Source organism: Saccopteryx leptura, chromosome 1, assembly GCF_036850995.1.
Source record: "Saccopteryx leptura isolate mSacLep1 chromosome 1, mSacLep1_pri_phased_curated, whole genome shotgun sequence".
In the NCBI taxonomy this organism is placed as follows: domain Eukaryota; kingdom Metazoa; phylum Chordata; class Mammalia; order Chiroptera; family Emballonuridae; genus Saccopteryx; species Saccopteryx leptura.
Genome location: NC_089503.1, coordinates 133,670,363 through 133,694,800, shown reverse-complemented (window position 1 = coordinate 133,694,800; position 24,438 = coordinate 133,670,363). Strand labels below are relative to the sequence as shown.

The window sequence follows — 24,438 nt, the reverse complement described above, 5'->3', positions numbered from 1 at the left end:
TAATCACCAGGACAAGAGAAATGAGATTTAACTTCCAAACTTGTGGAGAGAAAAGTGGAATGAGAAATGTAATCAACCCAAAGAAAAAAGACAAGAAAGGAGATGGAGATAACAGAAACATGAAAAGGATGGAACAAATAGAAAGGACCAAATTCCAAACATGTTACTAAATACAGAAAATGTAAATGGACCAAGCATGCCAACCAGTGACCTGGTGTTATGAGAATGGACAGCTGCCTCTATTTATCGAGGGCACAGGACAGGGGAGTGAGAGGTTGGGTTGATACTCACTGGAAGAAATCTGATGAAACCATATTAATGTCAAAAAATCGATTTGGGGATAACAAACATTACTGGAAATCATAAGACATTTCTTTACATAATGATTAGACCATTCATTCCATCAAGCAGATAAAATAATTTTAAATTTGCGTGCTTCTAATAACATAGCCTCAAAAACAAAACAAATATTGACAGAACCATAAGGAAAAGCAATACATGAATTCATCATCAGAGAGAAAGATGTTAAGTAATTCTTTCACCATTTCATGGAGCAAATATGTAAATAAAAATCAGTGAATATTATAGACTATTTGAATAATGCAAAAAAGGCTTAACCTAATGGACATAGCTAAAACACTTTAGTCTGAAACTACAGAAGGTACATTTTTTCAAGTCCACATGAAACTTGTAAATATATTGAAAACAGATTGGTCAATGAAGCAAGTCTCAATAAATTTCAAAAGACAAAGTCATGGAAAATTCATGGTGAGGCCTCAGTGCAATTAAGCTGGAAATCAATAATGAAAAGATGACTTGAAAAACCCTCATATTTAGAAATAAACACACTTGTAAATAACTCATAGTTCAAAGAAAAAAATATGATGGAATTTAGAAAATATTTACAAATCAAAATGTGTGGGAGGCAGCTAACATAATACTTAGAAATAAGTAACCTTGAGTGTTTATATAAAAGAAGAAAGCCTGAAAATTAATAGCCTAAGCATTCAGTTTAATAGTTTGGATAAGAAAAACAAAACAAACAAAGAGAGTAAATAAAGCAAATAAGAAAGGAAGATGTTGATGAAACTGAAAAGAAACATACAATAGAGTTCCTTTAAAATAATAAAAATTGCAAAGATCTGGTGAGACTGAATGAGAGAGGAAAGAAAGTGTCAGGAATGTTGAAGAGACACAATAGATGATGCAGATATTTCAAAGACAATTTGAGGCTACTATGAACAAATGTGTGTCAATAAATTTGAAAACATAAATGAGTAAATTCCTAGAAATACAGCTTATTAAAATTGACTCAAGAAGAAATGGAAAACCTGAACAGTCATGTGACCAGTAAAGCTATAAATCTTCCTACAGAGAAAATCTAGGCCCAGAGAGGTTTTTGTTTTTTTTTTGTATTTGTATTTTTTCTGAAGCTGGAAATGGGGAGAGACAGTCGGACAGACTCCCGCATGCGCCCGACAGGGATCCACCCAGCACGCCCACCAGGGGCTACGCTCTGCCCACCAGTGGGCGATGCTCTGCCCCTCCGGAGCGTCGCTCTGTCGCGACCAGAGCCACTCTAGCGCCTGGGGCAGAGGCCAAGGAGCCATCCCCAGCGCCTGGGCCATCTTTGCTCCAATGGAGCCTTGGCTGCGGGAGGGGAAGAGAAAGACAGAGAGGAAGGAGGGGGGGTGGAGAAGCAAATGGGCGCTTCTCCTATGTGCCCTGTCCGGGAATCGAACCCGGATCCCCCACATGCCAGGCCGATGCTCTACCGCTGAGCCAACTGGCCAGGGTGCCCAGAGAGTTTTAAAGCCATTTCTATCAAAAATTACAGAAAAAAAAATTTCACTCTATACCTAATGTTGAGTTGGAATTGGAGGTATGGTGTGAAATCATGGATTTTGATGTATATAAATATAGATATAAATATATAAATTGTGTGTGTGTGTGTGTGTGTGTGTGTGTGCGCGCGCGCGTGTGCTAGCTGTCCACTGACTGGGCCTGGGAGCAGTGAAGCCATAGTTTCAGTGAGCACAACTCACATTCAGATCTTGGTGTCTAGATACCATTCACCATTAAAAGGAACAAGGGCTTTTTGGGGGGCCTCCTTCCAGAGCTGGAGCAGGGAAAATACTATAGAAGCTTAGATCATTTGGGCCAGAAAGCAAGGCTTTGCTCAGACAGTGATGGGGATGTCATGGAACACAGAGCCATCCAAAGGGGCTGCACTGGCCACATCTGGGACAATTTCAACATTAACATGACTAAGGATAGTTATAACCCAGTGAATAAAATAGGATTCCATAAGTCCACACTGATATGAATAAGTGAAGAATAAGAGAAATCTCTTCCTTACAATAAACCAGTAACTGATAGAAAGGAGACAGGATTCTAGACAGATGACTGTAGGTAGAAGAGGTGTATTGTGAACTCACCAGTTGGTGATCATTGTAGTAACAGTTCAGGCAGGAACTATCAACAATGCTAAAATTAGTGTATCAAAGTGGAGTGAGAAGTGGGATTTTTGTGGTCTTGAACTATCTCCCAACAAAATACATATTAATTACAAAAGGAAAAAACTTAAATGGGGAAACCCAACACACACTATCTTAAGTGATCAAATTTGACGCCATCAATAGTGAAATAAGCTGACATTGTGCATGAGAATAGTGCATGGGCACTTCTATCCTATTCTGGCTGAGGACGAATAACCTTGGTCTGATCAAGAGGAAAGACCCAGCCAACCCAAACAGAGGGGCAGTCTGAAAACTAACTTGCTATAATGTTTAAAATCAAGGTCATGAAAGTCAAGGATGGACCAAGGAGCGCTATAGATGGATGGGAATAGAATGGTGGGACAGTGGAACCGGACCCCAGGCTAAAAGGATGTTAGTGGGACAGTAGGCAAAACTTGAGTGGAGTCTTTGGGCAAAAGATGTTAGGGGTGTTTTGTACTATACTTTCTTTTTAAATTTTTTATTTATTGATTTTAGAGGAAGAGAGAGAGAGACATCAATTTGTTGTTCCACTTATTTATGCATTCATTGGTTGATTCTTGTATGTGCCTTGAGCAGGGGTCAAACCTGCAACCTTGGCATCTCAGGAAAATGCTCTAACCACCTGAGATGTAGGGTGATTTGCACTATTTTTATAACTTGCCTGTAAGTCCAAAACATAACATGGCTCAAACATAAACAAACAGAAGAAGGAACAAAGAAAACTGCACCACCAAGAATTTGCTCTGAAGTGTGAATGGTGGGGCCCCTGGAGGGATCATGGGGAGAGCGAGTCTCTTGCAGAAGGGAGGGCAGGAGGATGGCGATGGCAAGTGTGCGGGGCAGCTGTGTCCAGGGAACATGGTGTGCTTGCAGGTGTTTGTGAGGCAAGTCACGTGTGGACCTTTTAGGAGCACTTGGCATTTTCGGGCACCCAGTCCTTCTGTAAAGTGAAATATGAGAATAGCCAGCACTCTCCTCACAGCCCCCAATGCCACCAACCATTTCATAAATGTGGTCTGAGCAGAGGTGGCTGGTCAGGCAAGAGCAGGGGAGTGGGTGGCTGTGGCTGTGAGAACTGGCCTGTAGCCCTGGTAGGAAGGGGTGCCATGGAGCATGAGGATGGGTCCTGCACCTCAGATGGGGTGCTCTCCTGACAACCCCGCCACCTGGGGCGAGGCCATGGAGCTATCCCCGGTGCCAACTTTGCTTGGACCATTTGAGCCATGGCTGCAGGAGTAGAAGAAAGAGAGAGAGAGAGAGAGAAGGGGTAGGGAGAAGGTAGAGAAGCAGATGGTTGCTTGTCCTGTGTGCCCTGACCAGGAATCGAATCTGGGACATCCACATACCGGGCCGAGACTCTACCTTTGAGCCAACTGGCCAGGGCCCACTTGCAGTTCTCTGATAGCCATGCCCCTGCCAGTCCCTCAGCTCCTCCAGGTCTTTTCATCAATTCGGTCTGTATCTATTAATGGTGAATTTTGTGTGACCCATAGGAACCCAGAACCTGAAGTGATATGTGATTGATTTGTGAGGAAATGGAAGGTGATGATGACTGACTTCAAGTCAGACTTATTTGCAAATCTGGGTAACTAGAGGATATATAGTAAACTAGAGTTTACTACGTAAACTTACTATCAATTTATTATAAATTCATGACCCATGCAAGAATCAGATGCTCTCTAGGACAGCTGAGCTGGGCACGCTTCTAAAGTCCAGGACCCTGGCCCCTAGGTGAGCTGCTCTAGGACAGCTGTCAGCTGGGATGGCTGCTGAGGACACTGTGTGGGGCTGTCCCTCTGAGGCTCCGTCCTGCCTGGACTCCTGCCAGGGTTGTCCGACTGTCGCTGTCTGAGGTACTGGGTCCTTGTCATGTGTCTTGTCTTCACACCTGCACACTGTGCAGGTACTAATTGAATAAATACTTGAATTAATTTTTTTTTTTTTTTTTGCAAAACATTTCTTGAACCCTTGGTTTGACGCTGGTGCACTTTCCTTCCACTGTACGGAAACTTGACAAAAGCACCCAAATAGTTGGCTTCTTTCAGGTGTTTTACACCATGAACAGAATATGAACCCGCAGTGCATATAAATAATATTCCTTTTTCTTTTTCTTTTTCCGAAGAGCTATTCTTGGCTGCATGGGGATTACAGGCAGGGTGCATCGGTGCAGCAGGACTTGTGACCAAGTTCCACAGAGTCCCGTGTGGGCTCTGGGGAGGAGCGACCTCAGAAAGTGGTTAGAAATTCATCCTCCTGACCAGAGAAGCTGGCCTTGCGGCCACTGCCCCCCACCCTGTCATCACTGGCTCTGAGGAAATGCCCATTTGTGGTTCTTTGAGCCAAATTGCAGAATGAAATGTCTAAAGCTTACCTGGTGTATTTTAGAAAATGTGAAAGTTCTTTCTGTAGAAAATTAGCAACTTGATGCACATACATCGTGGAATGTGCTCTCATTTTCTAACTATGTGAAATGCACATGTTTATTTATACTCCTGATGAGTTTTCTTGTCCAAGGGAGCTCTGAGTGGCAGTTGTAATCCCTTCTCCCGCAAGCTGTAAGGAGGTGGACAAGCAAATGGAAGGACACACACCCACAGCAGATCCCACACGCTGGGACCCTCTCTTCCCATGTGTGTGTTAAAACACGTCTGCACCATGTGGAAAGCATCCTCGCAAAGGACTCATTTATTCCCATTCATTGTCTCAACCCAAAATAGGACACACACACACACACACACAGTGTTCACACACAAACACACCGAGGGCATTCACACATATGGCATTCACACACATAGAACATTCATACACACAGATTTCTCATACACAGTGTTCACTCATACAGAGCACTCACACACAATGTTCACACACACCTTTTATACACATGCACAGAACATTTACACAAACAGTAGTCACCCAGGGTTCACACACACAGCATTCTCACACCACAGAGTTCTCACACACAGAGTTCTCACACACTCACAGCATTCTCACACACACAGAGTGCTCACATGCTCACAGCATTCTCTCACACACAGAATGCTCACACACTCACACAGAGAGCATTAACACAAGACCTGCTGGTTACTTCCCCTCTTGCTGTCCCTTCCGACCTGTTTTTTTACATGGTGGGCCCACCTGGCCGGCTGGTGTGTGGCTAGCCCTCACAGGAGGAGCTCTGCCTGGGCAAGGTGGGACTGCCGGACAGTGGGGGCAGTGGGGACAGTGGGGGCAGTGGGGGCAGTGGGGACAGAGGGGATGTGGTCAGGGACAGGGAGGCCAGCAGGCTGGCCCCTCACCCTGCCCCCCTGCACTCCCCCTGGGGGTCTCCTCCAGGCCAGGCTGCAGCTGGGGAAAATGAGGCATGGAGAGAAGAGGGGCCACCATTTCCCCCCCAGGAACTCCTCATTCATCTGCAAACTTGGGCACATTGCTGAGCCTGTAGGCAAAGTGCACTGTGGGCAACGCCCTCTGATAAAGGCCGGTGAGGTCCCCACAGATCCACAGAGGGAGCTCTTGGGTAGAGGACGGAGAGCAGTGAGAGACCCACCCTCCCCTGGATGGGGCCAGCACATCTTCATGTCCTCACTGCAGGGAAAGGAGGCAGCTCCCGCAGACCCACAGGTGGCAGGCAGCCTGCACAGCACTCTGCTCCCTCTCGCCTGGTGCCACAAATTCTGGGAGGGCTGGGGCTCTACTGGACCCTCACCACCCTGGCCCTTCCCCAGACACTCACCCTGGCTGGTGTTCCACATGTGCTGGACTCGCCTGCTCTGCAAGGCTGAAGTGTGTGTGGTCCTCGCTTACTATAGACGTGTGCGCACAGCAGGCTGTCCAAAGCCACCCTGGTCCTTTCGCTATGGCCGGGCACACTCTATCTCTTTCATGCAGTTTGAGTTTAAGGCTGCTTTTGCACATTTCCTGTCACCCATCTGGGTGCTCCTGACTTATTTGTGGGGACTCCACCTCCTTGAGGTGGTTCGGTGAGAGCTGTACCTGTCCAGGTCTCCAGCAAAGAGAACCTTTGGGTGGCATCCAGTGCTTCTGCTCACCCTCTCCGTGCAGAGCTGGGCAGGTGTGGACACTGATCACTGTAACCCTGCCAGCTGCTGAGAATGATGCTGAGGATCAGTTGTCTGCACCCAGGTGCACGCAGCACCACTGGTGCAGAGGGTAACGGAGGCCAGGAGCTTTCTCGACAAATGCAGTTTGTAGCCATCAAGAAACACTAAATACAGATACACTTCATGTTCCTCTTCCTAGGCAAAGCAAGGAGTTTGTCTTTTAGTTCTGGAAAAGTAAAGGGAAGAAGACTGAATTTTGGAGAACTGTGAAGTGGGGGTCCATTATTATGATGTCAGTGCAGCTGGGTGGGTAGACACAGTCAGGATGGGGACCAGAGAGCAGAGGCGGAGCAGCCCCTCCTTGCAAGTCCATACCCTCCCTCCTCCTGCACTCCCGGTGGACAAGACCTGCCCTCTCTCCCTGGCCAGGAGCTCCTCCCTTCTCTCCCTGCACCTGCCTCTCTTCCACCCTCTCCCTCCCTTGAAGTATCTGCCCTCCTCCCTTCCCTAGAGCACCTGCCCTCCCTCCCTCCCCTGGGACACCCGCCCCCTCTCCCTCCCCTGGAGCACCCACCCCCTCTGCCTCCCCTGGAGCACCCACCCCCTCTGCCTCCCCTGGAGCACCTACTCTCCCTCCCTCCCCTGGAGCACCTGCCCTCTCTCCCTCCCCTGGAGCACCTGTCCTGTTTCCCTCCCCTGGAGCACCTGCCCTCTCTCCCTTCCCTGAAGCACCTGCCCTCTCTCCCTTCCCTGGAGCACCTGCCCTCTCTCCCCTCCCCTGGAGCACCTGCCCTCTCTCCCCTGGAGCACCTGCCCTGTTTCCCTCCCCTGGAGCACCTGCCCTCTCTCCCTCCCCTGGAGCACCTGCCCTCTCTCCCTCCCCTGGAGCACCTGCCCTCTCTCCCCTGGAGCACCTGCCCTGTTTCCCTCCCCTGGAGCACCTGCCCTCTCTCCCCTGAAGCACCTGCCCTCTCTCCCTTCCCTGAAGCACCTGCCCTCTCTCCCTTCCCTGGAGCACCCGCCCTCCCTCCCTCCCTTGGAGCACCCACCGTCTCTCCCTCCCCTGGGGAACCAGCCCTCCCTCCCTCCCTTGGAGCACATGCTCTCCCTCCCTTCTCTGGAGCACCCGCCCTCCCTCCCTCCCTTGGAGCACATGCTCTCCCTCCCTTCTCTGGAGCACCCATCCTCCCTCCCTCCCTTGGAGCACATGCTCTCCCTCCCTTCCCTGGAGCACCCGCCCTCTCTCCCTCCCTTGGAGCACATGCTCTCCCTCCCTTCCCTGGAGCACCCATCCTCCCTCCCTCCCTTGGAGCACATGCTCTCCCTCCCTTCTCTGGAGCACCCATCCTCCCTCCCTCCCCTGGAGCACATGCTCTCCCTCCCTCCCTTGGAGCACCCGCCCTATCTCCCTCCCCTGGAACACCTGCTGTCTCTCCCTGTATTTGTCCTCCCTCCCCTGGAGCACCCACCCTCCTTCCCTCCCCTGGGGCACCTGCCCTCCCTCCCTCTCCTGGAGCACCCACCCTCCCTCCCTCCCCTGGGGCACCCGTCCTCCCTCCCTCCCCTGGAGTACCCGCCCTCCCTCCCTCCTCTGGGGCACCCATCCATTTACCCTCCTTTCCAGGCCCTGGTCATTTGTTCCTTTTGGTCTGGTTGCACTGCACTGCGTGGGATTCACAGACATCCCCGGTGTCTCTTGACTTGATGATGAAATAGTGCTAGATTAACTGGGCATGTGTTCTGTTCAGAACAGGAGCTGATCTGTGGACATGGACCTGTCTACTCTAGGAACTACAGCTGGTCAGAATCGGGTTTTCAGTCAAGCCTCCGTAGGAGCTCTGGCTCTCTATCACCCTGGGTGACAGGAGTCCTTTACACCAACAGACAGCCCCATGGATTCCACATGCAGTGCACTCCATGTCCTGGGCTCATCTGTCCTGGACCCACCTATCTGGAATCCACCTGACATGGGCTCACTTGTTCTGGAACCACCTGTCTGTCTACAAGGGAGTTGGATTCACCGGAGCTAAGAGCAAAGTGGCTGCCACCTTCTGGACGTCACAGCAGTGTTCTGAGGCAGAGATTGGGGAGTCTCCTGACTTCCACCAGAAGCCCTTGGCACCTCTCACTGGCTAGACTCAGGCACATGACCCCTAAGCTGCTACTGGGCCCCCATGGCACATGGTTCAGCTCAGGATCACACCTTGCCTTGAGTCTCCTTGTGCAAAGGAAATAGAGGTCTCTTAGCAAGCAAGTGGGGGTACTGGATTGGGACTGGCAAGGTGCAGTCAACCCCAGTCTGAGCCTCAAAGGGCCTACCCCACCCTACATGGCTGTATACTCTGTGTGCATAGCATTTTCACAGGGACGTCCACTGTGCTCATGATAATGCTTCAAATTCTCTCTATTCCAAATGAAACTTCAGGGATGCAGGAAGTCAATGAAATGAGAGAAAGCCTGGTCCAGTTAATTCTGCAGCCAGTCGGGGGATGTTGTGGATGAGCTTCTCACTAGAAGCTCAGTGTGGCTACAGTTCTAAGTTGTGGAGACTCAGTAGGGTAGGACATAGTGGGGTCAGACTTCTGTTAGGGTTCAAGCAGCTGCGGGAGCCTGTGCCTCCTCATTTCCGGAAGTGAACAGCCCTGGCCCCTGCCACCTGGCCCTGAGCTCTAACAGACAGGAAGTTGAACGTCCCAGGCCCTGCCTGGGTGAGATCGGCTTCCGTGGGGACCCCCCACCTCTCACAACCCCTCAGAAGCCAGGCACTGGACACTTGGACACAGATGGGCCTCTCAGTCATTGCTTGGTCCCACAGGGAGGTCCTTGCACCCTGAGTCTTGGGGTACTTCTTGTCCCAGGAACATTGCTTCCTTGTTACCTCCTGGATAAGCTGGGCCTTTGGGAGGGGGGTGCACAGCGACTCTTTCTACACTTTCACCAATTTCCTGAAAAGACACCCACACTTGCTCCCTGATAGCCTTTCTCCTTGACCCGTCACCTTGGGCAGTCAGGCATAGATGGAAGGGGACCTGGAACCTTGATGGTGGGCTTGCCCTCCTCACAGCAGTCAGAGACTGAGTTAGGAGAGGCTGGGACTCCCCCCACAGGGTGTGCCCAACAGTGGGGTGAGGTCTGTCTGCTGGCACTTCTGTCCACAGTCCTTCCTCCACCTCTGCTCAGCTAGCCTCTCAGGGGGTGGGTTCCCCCTCCTTCCAGGTCAGAACCTCAGGTCTGAGTCCCAGGGAGAGAGTGACTCAGGAGATAACCCGGGGGACAGAATAGCGGCCCCAGGGTGACCAGTCAATGCTGAGGCCAGGAGCTGCTGGAAGGGGACCTGGGGAGCCTGCAGGGGGTGGTCCCTGCTGTGTCATCACCTCCACCCACTGCTAACAGTGATGGCCTGACCCACAGCCCTTGGGCCCCACTGGAACCTCCCATTGGAGTTTGCTGTCCCATTTCAACATCCTGAGCACCCCTGAAGAGGGGCGCTTTGAAGTGAGGGGGCAGGCCCTGCCAGCACAGGGATTTCGGGAAAGCTGCCCCCCTCCAACCCTGTGAATCGCATTTGGTTTCTTTCATTCTTGCCGCAGGCCTGGGGGTGGGGGTGGCGGCCCTGCTCGCACGCGAGGCCCTGGCCAGGGTCCAGGCGGCTGTCACTGCGTGCTAAGGCCCCATCGCGTGACAGGACCCTAGGAGGCCGCTGGGTGTGGCCCGGAATGCGGCTGCGGAGGAGGGAAGTGGGGGGTGCCCGCGGCGCAGGGGGCCCCCCCGCGATGTTGGGGGGGCTGTGTCCGGGTGCAGAGTTGTGTGGAGGGAAGTGGGGGATGCCTGCGGCGCGGGAGGGGGCTGTGGGGGAAAGGGGCACGCGATACTGGGGGTATGGTATCCGGGAGCAGAGCTGTTGGGGAGAACTTGATGCGGGAGGGGGGCGGTGTCCAGGTGCAGAGAGGTTCAGGGGATGCGGTGTGGCGCCCCCCACCCCAGCACTTTTGGCCCCCAGCGTGGGCCGCAGCCCTGGGTATCTGGGAGTAAACTCTGTACATTGCAGTGCGGAGGCGGGGTCCCAGCGGGGATGAAGGGGTCAGCATCCGCATCCGCAGTGATGTCACCGCCTGGGATCTCCCCCCCCCCCCCCCAGCTGTAGGAGTCACTATTTCCCACCACGTGGTCTGCAGGGGCTAGAGAGTAGGAAGGCAGAGACAGTCCAGCCCTAAACCTCCCCTTCCCCTCAGTTTAAGGGATATATTGGGGAGGGCTGTCCCAGGGAGCTGACCAGAGCTGGGGTAGGGGTGGGAGTGATCCTCGCAGTGCAGTTTGCTGAACGGTAGGTCTTGGTGGTCTGCGTCTGTTGCAGGCGACCTGGGTGCACTGAGGTGGGATTTCTTCCTCCCCAGCACCACTCCAGGCCTTTACTGAGCCCCAAATCCTTCTGGGCACTGTGGGCTCCGCCCCCACGCCACCGGTCCAGCCCCAAGCGCTAAAGTAGTAGGACTGCTTGGGACAGAGGCCTGGCCAGAGGGCCTGCCTGGAGGGGAAGGGGGAGGGGAGAGGGAAAGGGGTGAAGGGGTGAACGGAGTAGTAGTGGAGGGGAAGAGGGTGGAGAGGGGTGGGGGAGGGGAGACCTCTTCGTCTCACTCCCACACCTGCTTTTCCTTGGTCTCAGCATCTGAGAACACAGACTGGGAGGCTCTCTGATGGAAGCTCACCTCAGCCTCTGGAGTGTCTGAGACCAGGCGGTCCCTTCAGGGGAGGGGCTGGTCCTGGATTTGTCTCCTGGGAGCAGAGCTGTAGGAGTTTAGGGTATTCAGAGCTCTCAGACTTCTGAGCTCCAGTGTATTAAGGATAATCTCCCTTACTGTTTCAGAGCTCAGTGTGTCTGCCTTGAAAACCAGTAGTCGCGTGTGGGGAGTTGGGAGGCTTGGTTGCTGTGAGGTTTCCACTTAGAGAGGATGGCTGGCAGCACAGACAGCCTCTGCTCATTTGTCAGGGACCCTGCCCACCTACCCACCCAGGTACTACTGTTTATATGTCTCCAGGAATACACCTGTCCTCTGGGCAGGATTGAGTTCCTTTCTTGTTACATTCAGGGCAGTGACCAGAGGTTCAGTGCGTATTAGCTGTGGGAGAGGAGGGTGACAGCCCGAAGACTTCTGAGAGAGGGAGGGATGGAGAGGCCAGTGGAGACCAAAGACCACAGCGTGGCCAAGATGTGGCCACTGTCTGTGTGTGGGGCTCTCCTAAGGGCCTCCTCCGTGCATTGAGCTCTCTGCCCTGAGGACGCTCTGCTGCCAGCACCAGAGGGCTTTAAATGAAGGGACCAGTGTGGCCTCTGTGGGGTGGGGGCACTGCTGGCCCAGGGGTGTGGCCTGGTATGTGTCCACTCTGTGGGGAGGAGGGTCAGACACAGTGTCCAAGCTGGAGCGCACTTTCGGCCCTACGGTGCTGTGGGGCTGGGGGCCTGGGACCCCCGAGAGCAGTTGGTACCCATCTCTCACTGTCAGGGGTGAGGGGTGTCTGTGTCTGTGGGGGGCAGGCACTGTGTCTGTGCGGATCTCAGTGGGGTGGTGAAGGCAGAGCCTTGTGGTTTCCCTCACGATCAGAGGATGAAGCTGCCTGAGTAAGACAAGCATCACAAAGCAGCGCATCCTGGGACAACCTACTGGTTTTGAAAGAGAAAACGCTGGAGATTTAAGTGCCCGTGCTTATAGTTTATCCCCAGACCAGAGCAAGTGCTCGGGCTCCACCTGCCAGACACCCCAGCCCTCAGCTGCACTGACATCACCTGTAGCTTCAGCTTGCAAATCCCAGAAATGAGGGGAAGCTGTGAGGCCCTTCCCCACCTTCCCGCATGGAGGCAAGGCCCTGATCCCCTGACTGGCTCCCCCTACTTGCCTGTCTTCTTTGGCCCTGGGGGTCCTGCCATAACTCCTGAGTGCCAATTAGGATGTTGAGCATGGAGTTGAGGGTCCCTAACCAGCTCCAGGGAGCTGGGATGTGGAGATGTCTGTCTGTCTGTCTGAGCTCTTCCCCCCAAAGTGGAGACAAAGCCAGAGGAGCGGGAATGTGGGGATGGGGGAGGCATAAAGGGGCTGCCAGCATCACAAGGAAGGGTGACAATGAGAGGGGAGGGCGGCTTCCTGGAGGCTGGGGCAATACTTGCAGTGATGGAGGCCTGCGGGGTGTGGGCTGCTCCATACTGGGGGTCCCTGAAGCCAGTGGCACTCTGAGAAGTTTGCAGGAAGGGGCAGAGAATAGTTTCTGGGCAGCAGAGTGGGGTGAGGTCCTCAGGGTTAGGCCAAGCCTTGATGTCCTGATGTCCCAAATGTTAGCATGTTGCTCCCACCTAGCTGCCCTGGTCAGATGTCCTGGCTCTTGCCCTGCCCTGTTCTGGGGAGGCCAAGCTGCCTCAGTGCATCCTGGTGGCCACAGTTCAGTGTGGGACTGCAACTTTGTCTGAAGAGGGTGGCAGTGAAGAATGGTGGGGTGAAGAATAAAGAAATGTAACCTAACAAAGGCTCACGACCAGGCCTGGGGCCTAGGAAGGGTGCTAATGTCCTCTGTTCCTCTCTGCAGCCGTGCAGGAGAAGTGCCCGTGGCCGCCAGCGGCCAGTGCCCCCTCACCGGGAGACAGTGGTTCTTGTGGAGGGTCAGCCGTGCTGGAGGGAAGGCTGCTGCTGGAGGTGAGCCCCCTTCCCCCTTCAATCACACGCAAGGTCATGGTGTGCAGGTGTCTCCCCCAGGACTCTGACCTTGTGACTGTTTTCAATGAACTCATAGTTAAGGTTCTGAGAAGGGTCTGTGGATAGAGTCCCAGGACTTTCTGGGACCAGTGAGAAATTAGGGTCTCAGGTGCTCCGGGTGAGATGCTGGGCAGAGAGAACCAGTCGTGGCCGCGCTTTGAATCTGAAAACCATCTGCATTCTGCATTCTCTGGTTTTACTTGCCCATGGGAGAGTCTAATAAAATATTAAGCAGGGTTTTTTGTTTTTTCAAATTAAGGACAGAAAATTGCACATTAAGCTTCCTGAGGTTAGGCAGATTGGCTGGCTGGTCCATTTATTGGTGTTGCATACTGGATGCTGAGGGCCAGGTTAGCCTTTTCACCTGAGCTGGACACCCCACCCTCTGTGAGTCTGGGGTGTTTCCCCAGTCCTGTCATGTGCAGGACAGGGGAGTCGTGGTCAGTCTCTTAAGCAGATATAATCGTGGGGAGCTTTCTGGGTTGTATCAAGTCACTGTTTCACAGTGAGGGTATCGTTGCCTCACCAGGGACCAAACACAAGGAGTGCGCCAGGGCCCTGGCTTGTCTTTTCTCAGGAGGGTTGAGAGGATGCAGCCATCCCTCCATGAGAGGGTGTGGGGGACACAGGGAGAGAAGCCTGTGGTAGGTGGCCCCATAACCAGCAGTCAAGCTTCCCCTGAAACCCCAAGGTGCTTCCCTGGGAGACGCTGGGCTCACATGGTCCCCAGAGCACCACCTCAGACCTGTATGTCTAGAGCAAAACTGGTTTCTCCATCCCTAGCCCTATTTGGTGGGTGGTTCTGTCCCCCCAGCTGAAGGCTCCTTGACTCCTCTCCTTCCCACATTCGGTCCATCTGTTAGGCTGATGGGTTGAAGGGCGGAAATGGTGGACTACTGGTGCCATTTAAGCTGGGCCAAGTCCCCCCTTCTTTGAACGCTGGTAGCAGCTTTGCCCAGGCAGTTCTGCTCCCCAGCCTGCTCTACAGCAACCAGAATGACAGGCAGACCCTGAAAGGAAACTGGTCCTTCACCCCCACCTGACGCCTATGCTGCTGGCATTGCCTCCATGATTCCTGCGGTTCGCTTGCTGTTCACTCTCTCCTCCCCAGTGGGGTGGCAGCCTTTCAAGGGAGGACAGATTGTCCCCAGGGTCGGCCCTGCCCCAGAGACACGTGGCTGATCTTGGCCAGCCCGGAGTGGCCTCATTGGCCAGAGTGACGCTGGGCCACCTGAGGGCCTGGTGAGGCTGCATGTCCGACACGGAAACACCGGGTGGCCCCACCCTCAAGCTCACCCAGCCCCTCCACTCTCCTCCTCTGACTCTTGCTGTTCAGTCCAACTTCCCTTGATGCTTTTCTGGGTCCTCTTGGCAGCTTCTCTGATCTGTCTCATAAGTTCTTAGACATTCAGCTCTTTATCCTGCTTGGGCTGTCGTGGAGGTGGAATGACCTTTGATTATATCAGGTCTGGAAATTGGTCATGGTCTGTGACCTCCGTGTTTTTGTCCTCACCCCATTGGGTGAGGACAGGGAGCCCACATAACACCTTTTCCATCTGACTCAGCCAAGCCCCTCGGAGATGGGCACCCTCTCCTTTTCTTCACTTTCAACTTATAGAAATTTCAAATGCTTAGAAAGAAGAGAGGATAGAATGATGGATGCTCAGGGACCTGTGGCCAGGCCTTGGTGGTGGTCAGCTTTGGCCAACTTGCTCCTTCTCGTCCCCCCAACACTCTTCATCTGCCCCCCCTCAGATCCCCACTCTGCCTTGTCTTTTCAGACCCTTCTTCGCCCCAAGACTTCTTGGTCCCCTGATGTCCCCCCCTGCACACTGTACCTTCTCATTGTATGTGCACTGTCCCCAGCCCTCTGCCTCCCCATCAGCCTGGTCGTGAACTCCCTCATTTCCAAGGACCTGCATGGGTAGCCAAGTACGGTAGGACCCAGTAAGGGTGATGATGGATAGACTGAGAGACAGACAACATCTCAGTGAACTGAGTGGACCTGGAGAGCAGGAGAGGTTTGCAGCATAGGATCTGAGGGTGCTGGTGCCACCTGCCCCCATGTACTCGCCATGACCCTGCCCAGCTCCCAGGGCCTCCGTGAACCCTTAACGACCCCTATGGTCCCCACAGGGACCCCACTAACCCGATGACCCCATAACCCCCAAAGTTTCTGCCCTGCTGAAGGGTTTGTGTGTGCTATCATGAGGATCAATGAGCTTATAAATTATTTCCTTTTAAAAAAAATAAACATGTGAGGAAGTACATTTTCGCTGTCTAGTTTGCTGGGTCGTGGGTGTTTGGGGGACTCCCATTTCAGAGTGAATGCAGGTTTCATTTCAGTTTGTCTGACGCAGAATGTGGAGCCAGCAGCAGTGTGGTTGGAGACGTCATGCTTTCAGTGGAGGAAATACTTCCATATTTCGTCATTTATCAGAATGGATGAAATATACTCCATTTTTTTAAAAAAGAAAATTCTTAAAATTATTTTTCCTTAAAAAAATTTTTTTTTTGTTACTGATAGTAAAATTGGAGCTGGAAATATGGCAGTTTGAATTTTATTCTTGGCAAAGATAATTGGCATTACTTTTTCATTATTCATGCTAAAAGTTATGATGATAAAATCTTAATTATAAAATCTTTTTAAAACTTTTGTTCTGAGCTCTATCTATAGGAACAAAGTTGTTGTTCCTGGTTGGAGCTCAGGGGACAGTCTCACACATGTTCACACCTGTACCCATCACTAACCCTCTTCCTGTTTCTCCGTTGGGTTTACAAAGGGCAGCACCCCAGGAGCTGCCTTGTGCTTCCCCCCACCATGTGGTTCTGCTCTGGATGACCGAGTGTTCCCTGGGGGCCTCAGGATGCGGACGGCATCATGACTAAGGCTGAAGCCCACGAACTAGTGACCATGCCTGACTCTTAGGTCCCCACAAGCTCCCTCAGAGCCTGGGAGAGACGGCAAGGTGGAGCCCAGTCCCACTGTCTGCCACTGATTTTTGGAGTCCTGCTGCCCACCCAGTGTGTGTGGGTTTTGAGGCTACCCTCTGAGCTGCCCCTTTTCCAAGGCATAGCCCCAAGGCCGAGGGATCGGAGTCTGCTGCCCATCTGTTCACACACTGTCAGCTGTCCCGGTGCCCACGGCCCATGGGTTCCTAGTCCGGTTGAAATAGTGTTCTCCCCTCTGCGTTTAGAGAACAAGGTCCAGCAGCAGTTCTGGAAGCCTCTAGTGCTGCCTCTTGTTTATTGTTCTCTGTAGCCCACAGGAAGTTTCTGGAAGCTTCCTTTAGTTGCAGTCAGGGAGGTTATGTGTTGAGAATCCTTCACCTGGTGATTCTCAAACTTTGGGGTTAGAGACTCTTTATGAAGTTTAAAAGTATTTCCAAACAGAGCAAAAGAAACAGATTAAGCAACAATAACAAGAAAATCCCGGCTTTTATTTCCAATCTTTAATCTCTTGAAAATAAACTAGAAAAAAGGAGAGGTTTATGGCAGGGCATCATTAATTCATAAAAAATTTAGAGCTGGCGCAGCCTTTGGAGTGCCTGTGGTCTAATGTCTGTTATTTTAAGATGAAGAAACCAAGATTTGCAGCTGTTAGGGGCTGGTCCAGGGTTCCTGCTGGGGCTGGGGCTGGACCCGTGTTTCTTTGTCTGAACTTAGTGGAGCTTGGGCCCAGGGGCTGCAAGCCCTCGGCTCCCCTGGGAAGCCAGGACAGACAGAGCTGCCATCTAGTGAGCGCCTTGGCACAGGAGCTGGGTATAGGTGACAGTGGAGGCCTAGGGCTGGGAAGTTGGTGGGGAGAAGAAACCAGGAGTGTGTGTGGCAGAAGGGGGGATGTGGCAGGAGAGGAGATGAGGTGGAACACAGGGTCCTGGACACACGCACATTAGGTGTACAACTAGCGTGATGCTGTGAGCTTTGGGGATGGTTCAGAGTGCCTGGATTTTTATTTTTACTTGTAAGGTGGGCAGCAAGGTCATTGTATTTAGTGTGGACATGGCAACATGTTCACAGAAATGTGAACTTGGGCCTGTGGTGGGGGGACCAGGATGATGTTATGACCACCTGAGCCTGGCTAGAGTTCAAGTGAGTTGTGGCTGCACAGTACATTTTCTAACATTTTTATTCATTTATTTTTTTATTGAATGAATTGGGGTGACATTAGTTAATAATTAGTTTTAAGTGTACAACTCTATAATGCATCATATGTATATTGTATTGTGTGTTCACCATCCAAAGTTTAGTTTCCTTCTCTCACCATTTATCCCCCGTTTACCTTCTTCTGCCTCACCCTTCCCCCTTTACAGTAACCACTGTACTGTTCTCTGTGTCTGAGTTTTTATTTTTGACTTAATCCCCTCACCCATTTCACCCAGTTCCCTCACCCCCCTCCCCTCTGACAGTTGTCAGTCTACTCTCTATATCTAGGAGTCTGTTTCTATTTTATTTCTTTATTTTGTTCCTTAGATTCCACATGTGAGTGAGTCATATGGTATTTGTCTTTCTCTGACTGGCTTACTTAACCTAGCAAAGGGGTTGGGAACCTATGTCTCACGAGCCAGATGTGGCTCTTTTGATGGCTGCATCTGGCTCACAGACAAATCTTTAATAGAAAAAATAATGTTAAAAATATAAAACATTCTCATGTATTACAATCCATTCATTTCCTACCATTCATGTTCATGGTTGCGGGTGGCTGGAGGCAATCACAGCTGTCCTCTAGGACAACACCAAATTTTTATTGGATAATGCATAACGTACACGGGTCATTGTATGGCTCTCATGGAATTACATTTTAAAATATGTGGTGTTCATGGCTCTCTCAGCCAAAAAGGTCCCAACCCCTGACCTAGCACAATAACCTCTAGGTCTATCCATGCTATCTCTCGAAAGGTAAGGTTTCCTTCTTTTTTATGGCTGAGTAGTATTTCATTGAGTAACTGTACCACAGCTTTCTTATCCACTCATCTACTGACGGGCACCTGGGCTGCTTCCTAATCTTGGTTATCATAAATAGCACTGCAATGAGTGAGGTGCGCATATTCTTTTGAATTCAGTGTTTCAGGTTTCTTTGGATATATTCCCAGAAGTGGAATCACTGGGTCATTAGGCAGTTCCATTTTTCATATTTTGGGGAAACTCCATACTGTTTTCCACAGTGACTACACCAGTCTGCATTCCCACCAGCAGTGCATGAGAGTTCCCTTCCCCACATTCTTCCCAACACTTGTCATTGGTGGATTTATCGATGATAGCCATTTTGACAGTTGTAAAGTAAGATCTCATTGTGGATTTAATTTGCATTTCTCTAATGATTAGTGACATTGAAGCATCTTTTTATATGTCTATTGGCCATCTGTTTGTCCTCTTCAGAGAAGTGTCTTATTCAGGTCATTTGCCTATTTTTAAATTGGATTGCTTGCTTTTTTGGTGTTGAGTTGTTTGAGTTCTTTATAAATTTTGGATATTAAGCTCTCATCAGATGTATCATTGGCGAACAGGCTCTACCATTCACTGGGTTGTCTTTTCATTTTGTTGTTGGTTTCCTTTGCTGTGCAAAAACTTTTTAGTTTGATCTAATCTTATTTTTTTACTTTTCCTTTTGTTTCCCTTGCCCAAGGTGATATATCAGAAAAAAATATTGCTATCAGAAATGTCTGAAATTTTTCTATCTATATTTTCTTCTAGGATTTTTATAGTTTTGAGTTTTACATTTAAATCTTTAGTTCATTTTGAGTTTATTCTTGTGTATGGGGTAAGGAGTTGGTCTAATTTCCTTTTTTGTTGTTGTTGTTGCATGAATCTGCCCACTTTTTCCAACACTGTTTATTGAATAGATAGACTATCTTAACACAATTGTATGTTCTTGCCTTCTTTGTCAAAAATTTTTTTTTTTTTGTATTTTTCTGAAGCTGGAAACGGGGAGGGACAGTCAGACAGACTCCCGCATGCGCCCGACCAGGATCCACCCGGCACGCCCACCAGGGGCGAAGCTCTGCCCACCAGGGGGGACGCTCTGCCCACCAGGGGGCGATGCTCTGCCCCTCCAGGGCATCGCTCTGCCGCGACCAGAGCCACTCTAGCGCCTGGGGCAGAGGCCAAGGAGCCATCCCCAGCGCCTGGGCCATCTTTGCTCCAGTGGAGCCTTGGCTGCGGGAGGGGAAGAGAGAGACAGAGAGGAAGGGGGGGGGAGGTGGAGAAGCAAATGGGCGCTTCTCCTATGTGCCCTGGCCGGGAATCGAACCCGGGTCCCCCGCACGCCAGGCCGACGCTCTACTGCTGAGCCAACCAGCCAGGGCCGTCTTTGTCAAATATTAATTGACTATAAAAGTGTGGGTTTATTTTTGAGCTCTCTATCTTGTTCTGTTAATCTGTATGTCTATTTTCATGCCACTACCATGCTGTTTTGATTACTATGGCCTTGTAGTATAGTTTGGTATCAGGTAGTGTAATAAATATCTCCTACTTTGTTTTTCTTTCTCAATATTTCTGAGGCTATTCAGGGTCTTTTGTGGTTCCATGTAAATTTTTGGAATATTTATTTTACTTCTGTGAAATATGGCATTGATATCTTGATAGAAATTGTGTTGAATCTATAGATTGCTTTGGGTAGTATGAACATTTTAATGATGTAAATTATTTTTACCCATTTAACATGGTATATGCTTCCATTTATTAGACCTTAGTTTATTTCTTCAGATCTTATAATTTTCCTAGTACAGGTCTTTTACCTCATTGGTTAAATTTATTACTAGGTATTTTATTCTTTTCATGCTATTGTAAAAGGAATTGTTTTCTTAGTTTTTCTTTTTGATGGTTTATTATTGGTGTATAAAAATGCCACCAGTTTCTGAATATTAACTTTGTATCTTGCTACTTTACTGAATTCATCAGCTCTAGTAGTTTTTTTGGTGGAGTCTAGAATTTTCTATATATAGTATCATTTAATCTGCAAATAATGAGAATTTTACTTCTTTCTTTCCAATTTGGACGCCTTTATTTCTTCTTCTTGTGGGATTGCTGTGGCTAGGACTTGCAGTACTATGTTGAATAAGAGTAGTGAAAGTGGACATCCCTATCTTGTTTCTGACTTTAAGGAAAATGCTTTTAGTTTGTCCCCATTCAGTATGATGCTAGCTGTGGATATGCCATATGTGGCCTTTATTACGTTGAGGGATGTTCCTTCTATTCCCACTTTGCTGAGAGTTATCATAAATGGATGCTGGATTTTATCAAATGCTTTTTCTGCATCTGTTGATATGATCATGTAATTTTTATCCTTAGTTTTATTTATGTGGTGTATCATGCTTATTGATTTGCAAATATTGTACCAATCTTGCATTCCCAGAATAAATCCCACTTAATCATGGTGTATGATCTTTTTAATGTATTGCTGGATCTGGTTTGCTAGTATTCTTTTTTTGAGGTTTTTAGCATCTATGTTTATCAGGGATATTGGTCTATAATTATCTTTCTTTGTAGTGTCTTTATCTGATTTTGGAATTAGGATAATGCTGGCCTTGTAAAATGAGCTTGGGAGCTTTCCCTCCTCTTAAATATTTTGGAATAGTTTGAGAAGGATAGATGTTAGTTCTTTGAATGTTTGGTAAAATTTGCCTGTGAAACCATTGGTCCAGGACTTTTGTTTGCTGGGAGTTCTTTTTATTGCTGCTTCAATTTTACTAGTAGTAGAAGTAGTCTACTCAGATTCTCCAATTTTTCCTGATTCAGTTTTGGAAGAATTTATCCATTTCTTCTAGGTTGTACAATTTGTTGGCGTATAGTTGCTCATAATCATTTTATAACATTTTAAAATTTACGCACACTAAAATTTGTTCTTTTTGGCAGTGTGGTGTGACCACCACTATAATAAAGATACACGACAAGTCCATCACCCCCGAATCTCCCATGAGCAGTCAGACTCTCTGACCTACCTCCACCACTGCTGTGCTCCCCATCTCTCTGGCTTTTTCTAACAGCCTTTCTCGGAATCCCCTTAGTCAGCTCTGACAGCAAGCAGCCTTTGGGGTTGGACTGCTTTCACTCAGAGAGATGCAGTTCTGACCCACGGTGTTGCTGCGTGCATCCCAGGTCTGTCTGGCATTCGTGGTGCAGATGTGTTTCAGTGTGCTGGTCCATCTAACAGTGGAGGGACATTTGGGTTGTTTTTAGGATTTGGTGTTTATGAATAAAGCTGTGATAAACATTTCCACACAGGTTTTTTTCTGAACATAGATTTTCGGTTTTGGGGGAGGGTAACACCTATGCAAATGATTTCCAGGTCATAAACTAAGTGAGTTTTTAACTTTATGAGGAACTGTCGCACTGTTTTCCAAAGTGGCTGTGCCATGTTGTGTCCCCACTGGCAGTGATGGGAGTTACGGTTGTTCTACATCAGGACTGTTGCAAAATATTGTCTGTTCTCAAAGCCATCTTAATAGAACCTCACTGAGGTTTTAATTTGCATTTTCTTTAGGACTAGTGATACTGGGCATGTTTTCATGTGTTGATTTGCCATCCATATGTCCTCTTTGTAAACTGTTTGCCGTTTTAAAATATCAGGTTGTTTGCTTTCTTACTATCGAGGTCAGAAAGTTCTTTACATATTCTGGACACACATCCTTTGTTGTATGTATACTTTGTAAGTATAAGTATTTCCTCTCAGCCTGTGGCTTGTATTTTCATTTTCTCGACAAGGTCTTGCAGAGAGCAAAAGTATTTTATTTTGGTGAAGTTCAATTTATCAACTTATTTTTTGAATAGAGGATGATTTTTGTGTCACATCTAAAAACCCTTTACCTAACCTAAGGTTATAAATATTTTAAAAATATTTTCTTCCAAGTTGTTATAGTTTTACGCTTTATATTTGTTTATTTATTTATTATTATTATTATTATTATTTGTATTTTTCCGAAGCTGGAAACAGGGAGAGACAGTCAGACAGACTCTCCGCATGCGCCCAACTGGGATCCACCCGGCACGCCCACCAGGGGCGACGCTCTGCCTACCAGGGGGCGATGCTCTGCCCCTCCGGGGCGTCGCTCTGCCTCGACCAGAGCCGCTCTAGCGCCTGGGGCAGAGGCCAAGGAGCCATCCCAGTGCCCCGGCCATCTTTGCTCCAATGGAGCCTTGGCTGCGGGAGGGGAAGAGAGAGACAGAGAGGAAGGAGGGGGGTGTGGAGAAGCAAATGGGCGCTTCTCCTATGTGCCCTGTCCGGGAATCGAACCCGGGTCCCCCGCACGCCAGGCCGACGCTCTACCGCTGAGCCAACCTGCCAGGGGTACGCTTTATATTTAGATGGGTGGTTTATTCCATTAACTTTGACACAAGGTGTGAGGTAGCAGTCAAGACATTGTTTTTACATAGGGATGTCCAGTCGCTTCAGAGTAATTTACTTGACAGACGTCCTCTCTCTGTTGAATTGCCTTTACATCTTTGTAAAAATCATTTGGCCATATTTTTGTAAGTCTATTTCTGGACTTTCTATCCTGTTTTATTGATTTTGGGTTGGACCTTTCACAAGTAAGCTCCATACTGTCTTAATTACTGTTGCTTTATAATAAATCCTGAAATCAGTGGAAATCTTTCTTTCTTTCTTTTCTTTCTTTCTTTCTTTCTTTCTTTCTTTCTTTCTTTCTTTCTTTCTTTCTCTCTCTCTCTCTCTCTCTTTCTCTCTCTTTCTTTCCCTCCCTCCCTCCCTCCCTCCCTTCTTTCCTTCCTCCCTCCCTTCCTCCCTCCATTCCTTCCTTCCTTTCTTTTTTTTCAAAATTGTTTTGGCTGTTCTAGTTCCTGTTTTTCCTTATAAATTTTAGAATTAGCTTGTTGATATCTAGAAAACATCTTTCTGGGATTATGACTGGGACTGTGTTAAATCTTTAGGTGAGTTTGGGGAGAATTGATGCCCTAAAAGTACTGACTCTCCCAGTGGATCAGCACAGAGTATCCCCACTCACTTGGGTCTTCTGTTTCTTCTGTTTCTACTGCCATCAGTGTTCTGTAGTTTTCAGTACACAGATCCTGTGTACAGTGTTAGATTTTACCTATGTATTTAATATTTTGATTGCTATTATAAATGGAACTATTATTTAATTTATATTTTCACTACTAATATATAGAAAGACAATTTATTTTTCTAGGTTTATTTTGTATTTGTGAGCTTCCTGAATTTGTTCATAGTTCCTGGAGATTTTTTTTTTTTTTTGCAGATTCCATGGGAATTTTTACGTAGATCATTATGTTGTCTGAGAATAAAGACAGTCTTATTGCACTTCTGTGATTTCCAGTACAATGTAGAATAGAAGAGAGAACACCTTTGCCTTGTTCCAAGTATTAGGGAGAAATCTTTAGTCTTTTTTTTTTTTTAATTTTTAAAATGTTATTATTATTATTATTATTATTTTTTATTTTATGTGCCCTAGTCATGAAACAGCTCTGGCCACCAATATAGGCCTCAAGCTAGGATGAACTAGGGCTGAACACCTGCTTTGCCCCTGACTGATCTAAGAACAGCACCACCAAACAGGTGCCTCCTTGCCCATTGCCAGGGGCTAGAAATCTTTAGTCTTTTAATCTTAAATATGATATTAGCTTAGGTTTGTTTTTTGTATTGTTTTGTTTTTTGTTGATACCTTATATAAAATTAAGAAACTTCCCTTTATTTCTTGTTTTCTGAGAGTTCTTATTATGAATCAATGTTAACTTTTGTCAAACGCTTTTTCTGCATCTATTTAGATGATGGTGGTATTTCTTCTGTTAACATTGTAAATTCCATTGACTGATTTTCAAATGTTGAGCCCATCTTACGTGCTCAGGATAGATCTTAGTTATACATTGCTAGATTAAATTTGCTAGTATTTTTGTGGGGATAGTTGTGTTTATGTTCGTGAGAAATTTTTTTGTAGTTTTTATTTTGTAATGCCTTTATCTGGTTTTGAAATGGTAATGCAGGCTTTGTAAAATTGGTTGAGAGTATTTGCTTCTCTTTTATTTTCTGGTTGAGATTGTATAGAACTGGTATTATTTCCTCCTGAAATGTTTGATAGAATTCATCAGTGAAAATAACTGATCTGGGAGTTTTCTTTGTTAGAGGATTTTGTAACTCTGAATTCAATTTCTTTAACAGATATAGGA

The 24,438-nt window shown here is 48.4% G+C and overlaps 1 protein-coding gene and 1 pseudogene across 1 annotated transcript in view; one reads left to right on the top strand and one right to left on the bottom strand.

Moving 5' to 3' along the window:
- AHRR (aryl hydrocarbon receptor repressor) overlaps positions 1-24,438 on the top strand; it is a 101,692-nt gene that overhangs the window by 35,081 nt on the left and 42,173 nt on the right. The window contains exon 4 of the mRNA XM_066360804.1: positions 13,136-13,242. Within this exon, the coding sequence (XP_066216901.1) occupies positions 13,136-13,242 (107 nt within the window). The remainder of the gene's footprint in view (positions 1-13,135; positions 13,243-24,438) is intronic.
- On the bottom strand, positions 23,714-23,857 carry LOC136389919 (small nucleolar RNA SNORA48; annotated as a pseudogene).